The 12,500-nt window shown below is 48.7% G+C and overlaps 1 protein-coding gene across 1 annotated transcript in view; it reads right to left on the minus strand.

The window, feature by feature from the left end:
• Nucleotides 1-6,397: 6,397 nt before the first annotated feature.
• LOC126569615 (sushi, von Willebrand factor type A, EGF and pentraxin domain-containing protein 1) overlaps nt 6,398-12,500 on the minus strand; it is a 22,295-nt gene continuing 16,192 nt past the window's right edge. The window contains exons 13-18 of the mRNA XM_050226837.1: nt 9,941-10,059; nt 9,710-9,869; nt 9,469-9,619; nt 8,991-9,354; nt 8,715-8,885; nt 6,398-8,640 (exon numbers count right to left, since the gene is read on the minus strand). Coding sequence (XP_050082794.1) covers nt 8,399-8,640; nt 8,715-8,885; nt 8,991-9,354; nt 9,469-9,619; nt 9,710-9,869; nt 9,941-10,059 — 1,207 coding nt within the window. The 3' untranslated portion in view covers nt 6,398-8,398. The remainder of the gene's footprint in view (nt 8,641-8,714; nt 8,886-8,990; nt 9,355-9,468; nt 9,620-9,709; nt 9,870-9,940; nt 10,060-12,500) is intronic.

A 12,500-nucleotide genomic window follows, 5' to 3' on the forward strand; every position in this document is an offset into this window, starting at 1 on the left:
GCAGTCGAAGTCGAGCTACCTATTCAGTGTCATTATTAATGAGAACATTATACTCGGCACCCTTACAATCCGGGCTTGAACCCAGCGTTGATAAGAAGCTAAGCCTTTCGGTCGAAGTAATTTTATTAAAAAAAAACTGCAATCGCTTCAGCGACCGTTTTGTAGCCCCTGATTAACCGTGTACCCGGAGCCGACTCGACCTCGACACAAGTAGCTGTATCTGGAGCGGCAACCATGCCTACCAAATACGGTCCCGGAACAGAAACCGGAAGATGAGTCCTTGGGAACCCCACTCATCAGCCAGTAGCGCAGGTGCACTTACAATTAGACCCAGTCTAGCTAGCATCACCACCATCCACTCACCAACAAAACCATTTTCATTAGTTTGCGAATAATTTTATTTATTTACATTTCGCACACTCCGTTCCCCCGGCGGTGACACTAAGAGAAACACGAATGTCAGTGGCTCAGACCCATTGCGGCCACCGCACGCTGACGCAAATGCGAGATGCAGTTCGTCGCTAGCGTCGCTGGCCGGAACCGGAACCAACGAACGAACGATGCCTACCGAGCGCACCCCCCGAGATTGCCCCGTGACGCGTATTGGGCGGGGTTTTGTTTAAAAGCATCATAATTCACGAAACCTCCTCACCGGAGCGAGACTTTCATTTCATACTTTTTCCCGCTCGCTGGCATACATTTTTCAGCAAATGATGCACTTCAAACTTGCACTGTGACGGTGCCTCGACGTGTGCTCACTTCGTTATTATCCCTTTGGTGGGAACGCAGTGGCACGAAAGCCCAATCCTGGCGTGGCCTGCTGCCATCCTCTTGAGCATCAGCACCGAGGCCCGAAACGACCATCATCTCAGCAGCAGCTGCTGCTGTAGTCCTTTTGTGTACTCCTCGTCATGGTCGGTGTTGCTGGTGACGCTACGGCTTGTATCGGCCCAATTCCGGTCCACAGACACGCTCACATACAGACCCATCTTGAGCCTCGCGCTGGTAATTATCGCATCGCGAATAAGGTTAGTTATTTCACATTATTCTTTTCTCAGTTTTGTATTTGTGCTCGGTGCACTGGAAACTAGTTCACGCTAGACACTCCACATCGTTGGTGTACTCCATTTTCAGTAGGTGGTCCAGTACGCTCACTAGTTCGCTCGCCTACGATTAGCTATTTTCTGCCGCCAGACCTGGGTTCACGTGTCAAGCTGGTGCTGCTGGTTGCTACTAGGCGTCGCCGACGGTTAATAGCTTCCATCCGCAACTACTAATCCCTCCCGGTCTCCATGCGATGGTGGTAGTTACGCGCAATCTTCGCCAAATTCTCCAACACTCCGTGCCGTTCCCTGTCGCTGTCATCCGTGCTGTAAGTGAGTGTTGTGAGGTTGTGTTGGTTGCGCTGCTTAGGAGCAGCATTCAATTTCTATAGTCCTCCAGTGAACCATTTTCCATAAACATCTTTCTCCGTCCCCTCCCGGGGGCCAACGTGCGTCTGGAAATCTTTTCCCCTCACCAAGATCGGCTAACTCCGGGCTCTTCTTGTTGGGCTGTAAGCGGACGCGCCAAAGGGTTATTAGACGAGGCGGAGGCGTACACACCGTGACCTCCTACGGTGCGAAGCTGACACCATAATGTGCCACAAACACGCCGCCGTCCGCCCTTCGGTTTTATTTTAATTACGAGAAATTGTTATTCATACGACATTGCGTTGCATTGTAAATTCAGGTCCGTTCAACCGAGGACCCGAGGACGACGAAGCGTGTATCCTTTTGACTCCGATGCGATGCAGAATGGTATTCCCCTTGTCCAACACCCCCTCGGGAGACCGGTATTTATCCACCGCTAACCTCCTCCCCGAAAAAGGAGGCAACCAGCAGAGGGACCTAAAGGGGCCGTTTGCGGACAAGGTACACCAAGGGCCCCCTTCCGGAACATACATCCGGAAACGGTTTTCCTAAGCATTGACCTACCCAAAATGGCCGCATCCAAAGAAGAAACCGAGACCTCGACTTGGCTGGGTCGGCGTGAAGGAAATGCCGGAGCGAACAGTTACTGCGAACGTAAATGTCCCTCGGGAGTGTATACCCGGGTTGCGGTTCGTTCAGAGCCGTTATCTATCGAGCATATCGATGGCAGTACTCGAGATTGAGAGAAATGCATGCGCAACATGCCGGGAGCTGCCGCAAAAGCCGTAGATCCCACTAGAGCTCACTGGCATCGATCGAACCCAATGGTGAAGGAATGGTTACTACAATAAAAAATATGCCTTTGGATCGATCTTGAGAGATGATTTGAAAGATAAACAAAACCGAACGTAAGGCGCATGGAAGCGAGCGGTGATGAGAGAGAGAGAGAAAAATCTATGCAAAACATAATTGTCTTCGTCTTCGAAAGTGGAGCATAAAAATCAAATACCATCATGCACCTAGCGAGTGTATCCAGTTACCGCTGCGCCGTGCACTCGGTTTCCTGCATCGTGTCGTTGTATCCGTCGGTTGGGCAACCAAAGTCAAAGAACAAGTTCCTTCATTCCTGGCGTCCGTTCCTCGAACGGGCGGTAAAAAAACGAAGAGATGAATCCCTCCTGGGGGGAGCCCGGTTTCCTATGGCGCGGCGTGTCAGGTTCTGGGCGGAAAATAAATGCAGAGCCCTCGCCGTCCCCGACGGAAGGAAACACCATCGCTTGGGTTTTTTTTTTCTTTTGGGTCTTTGGGTGCACCAGCGACCGGCGAGTTGCTTCCCAGTAGCATCTCATAGCATCTCCCAAGGGAAGACGAAGGCTCGCCGCTTCGCTTCACTTCGTTTGGCCTTGTAACCCTTGCTACGCTTCGGTTCTATTGTAGAGTTAGCTGGGAAAGCACCACACCCCCACACGCTGACCGACCAACAGACGACGGTCGAAAGACCGTACGCAATCGTACTGCTACTTTCTTCAAAGACTTCGCCTCCTTCTCGAGTCTCGGTTCTTTGGACAAAGACCATTCTGCACATCCGCAGCAATTCCGCAGCGACCGGCGGGGCACCGTGAGGAGTGGAAAAAGGAACTATTTTCCGAAGCGAGCCCACCGGAGTATCCCCCCGTTCTACGTTCTCTCTTTTTCTCTCTCTCTCTCTCTCTCTCTCTCTCGCTCTCCCCTTTTCACTCTCTTTCTCTCTCTCAATCTGTGTGGAACTCCCCCCCCCGGTGTTCGTTTTTTGTTTCAATTGTGAACCCTTACCCCGACACTGTACTCCAAGGACTCCCGGGCGCATTCTGGATCTGAAATTGAGCCCTCGCACCTTTGCCTTAGTGTCCTCTGGCTTGCAGGTGGGCAGGTGTGGGCTTGATAGCTGGCATCGGAGTGGAGGCCGAGTTTGTCTTCGGGGTGAGGAGAGGATTTTTGGGAAGAAATGAAGAGTTGCAGCGACCGAGGGGACATTGTCACACGAAGAGTGTAGTGACCGTTCCGTTCGAGGCACGTAGAACCCTTTATGCTGATGGTGTCAATGTTGGCCACCTTCTCCTGCCGCCCCACGGGGAAAGTAAATTGAAAATAGTTGGATAACTTTTATCGAGTTGCATCATTCCGTGTCAATGGTCGGTCGGTGGGTGGGTGAACGGAGGGAACGCATTTTTCGATTTTGCCGCCGACACGCTTTGAGCATTCTTCACATTGCTACCCGTTCGTAGTTTCATCAATGAATCTGAATGGTGTTCGTTTTGTGGATTTGGATTTTTAAGAACGGGACGGCGGACGGCGTTTCATGGAATGTTATGCCCGAATCATTGAACATCGTGAACACTAGGGGTTAGTTTCAGCAAACAAACTGCTGCTTTTTTTGCAAATGTCTTATTACACTATAAAGATTCAAGAATTTTAGATCAGGTTTCGCAATATTGTTTTACTTACATACAGCAATAGCATAAAATTCGCGAAAGCTGCGTGGATGCACTTTTAGCAATCCTCATAAAGGTTTATCAGTGATAAACGGTATTTTTGTGTTAGATGGTGAGTTTTTCCAGGAAGGCTCTCGAGGCTTTCTTTTTGTAATTTCAAATAAGAAATTAAGGAATGCATTTTTTGGAAAAAAAAACTTTGCCACTGAACCATACTTGACACGCGATCATTCAAACGACTGTATCATTGTCAGTTTTGCCTTGATAAATCCAAAACTTATATGCGATATCTTGACAGATTCACCATTCACAGAAGATAAATAAACTCCAAACTAAAAAAAATATACAGAGTGCCAGAGTGAGCCATCAGGCGGTATCCTATTTTAAAGATGAATAACTCTGGCATTTTTCGAACGATTTGAGACAATAAACCAGTTTTATTTAGGTTATTCTATACCATTTATTGTACCATACTCTAAATATGATTTCAATCAAATGACCGCCTTCAGTCGGCATATAAAAAGCGACCCCTTTTTCGGGCATTTTGCATTGTATTTGACAACATTTCGGGAGTTATTTTGGCAATTTCAGCTCTAATATATGCTACAAGTTGTTTCATAGCCTTCGGTTTGTTGGCATAACCCTTATTTTTTAAATAGACCAACAGAAGAAAGTCCTGCGCCGTCATATGCGGCGGAGCATTCATTCGCCATCCATTGCACGACCGCAGTTTTCACAAGTGAACAATCAAGGGCAAAAAGGATTATTTTCATTATAAAGTGTGCCAATTTCAGTCCTCTCTTTTAACGTGAAGTGATCCATTACTAAAATGGCATAGAAAAAAGTGTAAGAAACTGGTCTATCTGTCCAAATCGGCAGAAAAATGACAGAGTTATTCAACTTTAAAATAGGGTACTGCCTGATGGCGCGGCCTGTACACATTTTTAAAACATAAAATCTCAATACGAAATCGAGATGCTATGATCCCCTCGGTATTATAAATTTTAAAAAGAAAATGTTGAAAATCTATTAGTATTTTCCCATAAGGAACTTTGTTAGAAAATGTAACATGCGTCATCACAATTCTTAACTTCCAAATATCCAAAAATATGTTTAATCCTCAACTGTAAGCGTTTACATATGCTGGCCACTCTAATCACCGATGCGGTTATTATTTAAGAATGCTTTATAAAACACCATTTCAACCATAAAAACAACCATGTTTCAACATGCCCTAGAACAAAATACCAAGCTCTAATCACGATTGAGACGAGTTTCATTGCTTCAAGAGTTAACGTTTTTATAATGCTAAAGCGAAGAACGCATTAATGTCGAATTCCAAGACGATAACACTTCAAACTTTCTATGCTGCCACACTTCGTAAGCCATCGGTCCTATACACCCCGGTGACATAAGGAACATGCCCATTTGAAAGCCACCTACGGCCACGGCACACATCCAGGACGATGCGGAGCGATAGCGAAAGGGCACACCTCACCAGAGCAGCTTCCGGAGCTATGGTTAATTTACATATAATTAAACACCAGACCGATCATCCCGCTGCTTGAATACTGCATTACATACACCCAAACGCACACACAGAGAGCGGTACATGGAACAGAGACGGTCGTAGCCAGAAGTGCAACCACGGTCGGTTTGCGGTCCCGCTGGTAATTACCGGCGGCAGCATTCATGCTCCCGAGCCAATTAGTGAAGTTATCCAACGGTTAACTGGGTCACCGATAAGCTCCGAGTCGATCGAGTTTTCCCAGACGTTCACACGCAAACACACAAAACACCACACTCACCGGGCCAAGTGACATTACATCTTCGGGTTGCGGCTTCTTTCACGTTCCGCAGCTACTCCGTACCGGGAATAACCTCTGCATGCAATGGTTTCTTTTCAGGAAAAAAAAACCCTCCCCCAAGGGACACCCCGATATGGTACGATTTCAACGATTCCCAGCACCTGAGTCCCCACAGCCCCCCTTCGACGACCGTTTCCGTTGTCTAACGGTTGTCGAAGCTCGCACGCAAAATGCGAGTGACGAGTGACAGCGGCCGGTAGTCACCTGGGCGAAGATGATTTGTTTTTCCGGAGTAATAATTTATGCCACTGATTTTCCGATGCCCAGATTTCCCAGTAGGGCCACCCACGACTTCCCGTTCTCGCTTTCCCTCTTGCCTATTGCACTTTGCATTTGCCGTGGAGCTGAGGAGCACCCCCCCGGGGGGCTGACCTGCTCGATGCTTGTGTGCCGGCGCACTGCAAGTCAGAAAATCTCACCGTTGTTCGTCATCGGCATTAAAGCGCTCCATTCCTCGAAGCATGATGAATGAAATGCCATTTCTATGGTAGGTGGAGGAGATGACGATGATACGGTTCGTTTGACACTCACCTTTACTCCGATGGGAATGCGGCATTCCTTGCATGATTTCAATCACTTCACTGAGAAAATGAACAAAATCCAGCTGGGCTTGTAAAATAGTAAAACATTGATATATATATTTGCATTTATTTATACGTGTATATATGCTTTTTTCTGTATATGTATATTTGCTTGTTGTATGTGTGTCCATGTATGTGTGTATATATAATATGTTCAATGAATTCCACCAGCATTATTTACAGATTACTGATCGGTTTTATCTCTCTTTCTTTCTCTCTCTCTCTCTCTCTCTCTCTCGTTTTGTTTTAATATTTAACGCGAATAAACAGAGCAATAGCTGTTAGTGCCTTGTAAGCACTAACCGGGCTTGTAAACATGTTTGAAATCATTTTTTAAGCTTCTTTTGCGCTTTTCCATTTCCCTCCGCTCCATCGGTGTCGTTCAGTGTCGGTCAGTATCATCATTAATTCAAATCTGCATCATCGCTACCATTTCCCCATCGTCATCATCGTCATGAGGTACCGCAAATCATGCACTAACCACTGGCTGTTGTGGACACAAGCGAGTTGGTGACACCTCGCGACCACAACGCAGCGCACAATGAATACCACATAAAAAAACGAAACATCCCCTCGGGTCTGTAAAAACACGTGCTACCACTCACCGCCGCTATCACTCGTCGCGTGCGTTTGAGTGTAACAGAGGGCACGTGGTGGAAAAACTGGTTGACAGCGCGGTGTTTTTTTGTTGGATTACTTGGGCGATTAATTTGCGTATAAATTAGCATCGATGTGTGTGCACTAATTGATGTCATTTGAAGAGAGGGAGGAAGGGAGGGGTGCGAGCGAGAGAGCGATGATATTGCGATTTGTGCGGCATGCCAGTTCCACTTTTTCCCGTCTCCCCCCTTTTCTTTTTTGGATTGTTTTTCCTATCCTGTCCATCGTCACCCTTGGCCGACTTCAATTATGATAGCGACTGTCATTAATTAATCGCCTTCCATCGCCTGAAGCTGATATGCAAACACCCACACATACGGAGCACCGATCGAACAGTCGAACAAATTGACCGCAAAAACTAAATGCCCATGCCCGGTTTTCCTCCATTTCGCCTGCTTTCGCCGATATGCAAATTGAATCTGCGAACTGCAAACACCAAACGGTGGACCTGGGCTGATGTCGATCAGGATGTTACAATCTGTCGCATCTGCATCATTCATCATCACCATCATCATCATCGTAGTCGTCGTTCCGGGTCAACATATCCTCCCCAACATTAAACGCCATCATCGCGGGGTGGTGACGTAGTGACAGGCGGGTGTGCCACTCCCCAATGAGGACGGTGAGGATGAGCCCCGGGATTAAACAACGACCGACCAGTGACCACACCTACACAAGCGACCACAAGCTCCAGGCCCGGTGGCGGTGGGAGGTTGAAAGTAATTAAAGCGTTCTCGAAACCGAATACATCGAACCCTAGACCGTTGTGCTGCAACAACATTCACATTCCATCTATCGTCGGCTAGGACGAAGAAGTCCGTATAGTGTTTATGTGTTACAAGTGACTTCTGCTTCCTAATCCACCGTTAGACCACAACAACAACCCAGATCCCAGCCAGCCATTAAACGAAGCCTTGAGCCTTGAGCATGAAGCGGAACGATGATTAGGCGTCGTGTTGTTCTTCCCAGCGTGACGGCCTAGTAGTGAAGTAGCTGCGTAATGGAAGCTTCCGTTTGCGACTGATGTACAAACGCCTGGGTGGCGATAGAAGGGACAACGGGGATGGGTGGTGCGCGATGATGATGATGATTGAGACGCCACGTGACGCCGCTTCCGCTTCAAACCAAATGTGAACCATTGTGGAGAAGTCCTTCTCCTTGCGTATCCTTACGTATTTGTTTGTTTTGTTTTATTAAGTAACCGCACCACGCATCCTCCCTCCTTCCACGCCATTCGAGTTCATCCACCTTTTGTGTCATCAGTGTGGGTGTTATCAGTGAATAAGTGTGGCTTCCCTCCCCCGCCCCCCGCCCCCTTTGTCTCTATTGAACTACAACAAATCCTTAATATGTACCTCGAACCTCGCGTCCTCGCCAAAAACCCAAGCGTCTCGCGCTCTTGTCGCTTAGTTGTCCCGCTTGAAGACACCCTTCGCATCGGTACGCACGTTCACCGCGTCCGGGTTGACGCAGGTCGGGATGGCGTTCGACCATTTGCCGTTCTTGAGACACTTGAGCATCTTGGCACCGCGCAGCTCCAGCCCGGCATCGCACGTGAACGTGATGCTTTCGCCGATCGAGTAGTAGAACTTCACCGACGACATCCGACCGCTGATGGCCGTGCCCGGGTACGAGCACGCTTGCACACCTGCCACGGAGAGCCATTAAAATGGTGGTAATACGGAGGAGTCTGGTCTGGTGGTCACGTCGCGTGCTACTTACACTTCGGCAAACCGCCCGACCAGCGTCCATTGTCCTGACAGGCGATAATGGGCTGACCCTGCATCATGTACTCCGGGTTACAGTTGAACTGCACGACGTCCCCGGCCCGGTACGGTGGTGTACCCTGGGCGTACCCGTTCTGTGGTGCACCGGGATGGAAGCACTGGACCTCTGGTTTTGTCGATTGCCGGCACCGGAACCGGAACCAAACGTAACAACACATCAATAACTCTCGCTGACGCACGATCTGCTCGCCGCGTATTATTTGCTACTTACCGACGCACGATGGAAACGGTCCACCCCATTCACCGGTCGGCAGACAGATGGCTTCACTCGGACCCCGCAATCCGTAGCCCGGTGGACAGGAGAAGGCAGCACGGCCACCCACCTCACGCGACAGAATGGCGACGCGCGGTGCCGAACCGTTGCTGTTGGGCGCTATCGGAACCTCGCCGCATTCGACGCTCTCGCACACTGGCAACGGTGCACTCCAGTTGCCGCTTGGCAGACAGGTGATCTCGGGCGTCCCGATCAGTGCATTGCCGTTGGTGCAGGAAAACAGGACGCGTGTGCCCATCATCGTTTCGGCGGTGCTGGCCGACAGACCGCGACGCACCTGTATCTCGTTGCAATGTACCGCCTGGCCATCCGGGAGATGGAGCGAGCGAGAGAGAGAGAGAGAGAGAGAGAGAGAGAGAGAGAATGAATGAATGACAGGGGATAAAGCCGTGATCTGGTTTTCTGTAGCCAATACCTTCACAACCACCTCGACCGTGTGCGTATGGCGTGCCGGCGTTACGCACGTGAAGCTCCCGGAGTCATCCTTGACCGCGTGCATGATGCTGATGCGAAACTCTAGCTGTGGATCGCGGCCCTCGTCCGAGCTCCAGCCCTCCGGGTACTTGCTGTACGTAAGACAACGTTAGCCAAGCAGTTAGACAAAAGGCCCACAACCCCAAGATATCAGCAAGAGATACTGGCTGAGTACCACCTACCGGTAATCGTGGCTAACGTTCCATTTCGGGTTACCGAAGCGTCGCATCCACAGACACTCCAGGTGCACCGTCGTGCCCGGATAGACGATCAGCTTACCATCGTTGCTCTGTGCGATCGGACCGTTCTGGTGGCGTATCAGGATGGTCGGGGGTTTCTCCACTGGAAATACACAAAAACACACCGTGTCAGCCGCTTTTGGATCTGCCCAGGTCTGCCCCGTTCCCACTTACTTGCGTAATCATTCTCCTGGTTCAGGCCGAAGCAGGACGGCTTCTGGCCGCTCCATTCCGACCGCACGCACGTCCGGACGCTCGTGCCAATCATTGCGTACTTGCCGATGTCGACGCATCTGCAAAGACGGCAAACACAACCGACAACCGACAACAAAGACGACAGTTAGGCGTTTGCTTGTACCATTAAGCAGCTACCATTACGCCCCGCGTCACTGGCATATCATCAAATCTGACGCTAAGAATTTCAATAAGCAATCTTCAGTCCCTGGAAATACCCGCAAAGGGATTTGTGATGCCTTAACGTGGTTTCTCCGGTTTCATTATGTGGGTTGAAGGCTGAAGCGTTGCTAGCTTGCGAGTGGAAAATATTAAAATATTTCTCCGTATATGTAAACACAATCAGACGCCATTATCCATGAAATAAATTCTGATCAACTTTGTAAGCTGGGCTAGCGTAAATAGTTCTAAGAACTTGGTACAATTCAAACGTCGATCGCTTTGGTCCCTCACAAAGTATAATGCGAATGCGGGAATCGACAACTTCGCAATCGCAACGACCTTCCAGGTGTCCGTGCACTCCGAAAGCCCCCCCCCCCCCTCCCCCCGGAGGGGAATCAGCTGAGTATGCAGAGCAGGAACTTCCACGAAACTTTCAGTATTCCCCATTGAAGTGTGAACTCCGGTGCCAGCATTTCGTCCTACGCCCGTGGTGTGATTGTTCAAAGAATTTACTATTTTGTGCTGGTACCGTGGGTGGTGATGGTGTTGTACAGAACGGTGGGCCACCGTTTCCTGGCAACCAGAAACGAAGCCCCGACGAAGTGTAGGCGTTCCTGGAAGAAATTTCTATTTGTCACGGCCCATGTGTACTACCAGCGAACGCCAGCGAACAATCATGTGTCACTAGTAGTTCAACTTTGCTACCTTTAACCCACGCTTTTCCAACGGCGTGTGATTGCATTTGTTAGAACACATGGCAAACATTTGTTGAGCAATGTTTGATGTTTGATTATTGATTCAACAATAATACGCATGTTATTGTTAATCTTTTTTGTAGCGAAACACATGTTTAAATCTGAGCACAATTGTGTACTCTTGGAATTTTCACCGGAAAAATGCTCCATAGCGTGAGTATCCATTGCCTGGTAGGTATTCGCATGGGTTAATTAAATGATTTGAAGAACTCATTCCTTTGTATGGAACACAATTGCTGTTGAACATCATGAACCGGTGCATGGGGCGCATAAAGCAGATAAACCAGAAGCTCTCACTTTGAGCTTACGGTTCCCATTGAGCAACGGAGTTGATACTACCGTTGAACTCTGTGAAATCAATTGCGCTAAACTGAATCAATATTGAAAAACCAATTACGATTCTGCTTTCAGTTTAAGCTTCAAACATCTACCTGAGAGCTGCATCTGGGGATCTTTGTGCATCCTATTTATTATTTATTTTAGCCAGGGCTGGTCATTCAAGCAGCTAAAGTTCTGGATAAATCTGTATACTATTCCATCCATACAATTGTGTTCATTTTGTTCATCCTTTCTCTAGAGTCTCTAGCCGTAGATTCTTATAGTGTGGACGCAGGGTAAGAATCATTACTTTTTATCTTAAAACACGTATGGCAATTTATTTCTTGACCTTTCCTAGAATACTTTTAGCCAGCACTGTATGGACAGGTCCATTTTGTAGTCACCAAACAAACCACCGAACCATTGTTACCAAACGTTCTAATGCAACGCCCCCAAAAAGCTATACTTAACTTCACGACCAGTGTTCGCGCTCTTTTTTTTCATTCTTCTACGTGTAACGTGACCAACCCAGTTTGCATCGCCACCGGAGCGAAAGTAGAGTAGCAATGGCACATTCCAGCGAGCGAGGCGCAAACGGCGGCCAATCAATTGCGCACCACGCAATACGATCCAGTGCTCGCTCGGAGCGGAAACCCCTCGATGGATCAAAATTAAATTGCTTTTATCCTTCCTCGACTGCATCCCTGACTATACACATCGTGGCTCAAGTACCGCAGCGCCGATTTTCGCTGACCATCCCGGCGGGCCGATGGAATCTGTGCCGCGAGTCGTGGTTTCCATTTTCAACCGGTCTCTAAAATTTATTGCTCACCACCGCTCGGTACACTATCGTTCAGGTTCCAGACCGCTGGATCCAGATTCCAGTGGAGGAATTGCCGCGGGAGTCGGCCCGGGGGGGGGGGGGGCATACTGTGCCGGAAAACCAATCTGTCAAACGATATTTTCATTTTTCAAGTCTTACTTTTCTCCCCTCCCCACGAGTCAGTGGTCGGCGCTTTGCAAATGCTACCAGCAGCGCCCAGAATGATGTTCGATCACCATCATCATCATCATCATCCGCGCGCTGATGAAGTGCCATTCAATTTCCAGTATGTCATTAAACGTTACGGGGACCATTTATTTGCGTAATTTCCAATCGCAAGCATAGCCCGCCCATCCGCCCACCCACGCCCATTAGAAGTACCTTATTGAAGCGAAAAATTGGAAACAGACTCGTCCACTCGACCACTGCCGCCAACGCCAAG

Source organism: Anopheles aquasalis, chromosome 2, assembly GCF_943734665.1.
Source record: "Anopheles aquasalis chromosome 2, idAnoAquaMG_Q_19, whole genome shotgun sequence".
NCBI lineage: Eukaryota > Metazoa > Arthropoda > Insecta > Diptera > Culicidae > Anopheles > Anopheles aquasalis.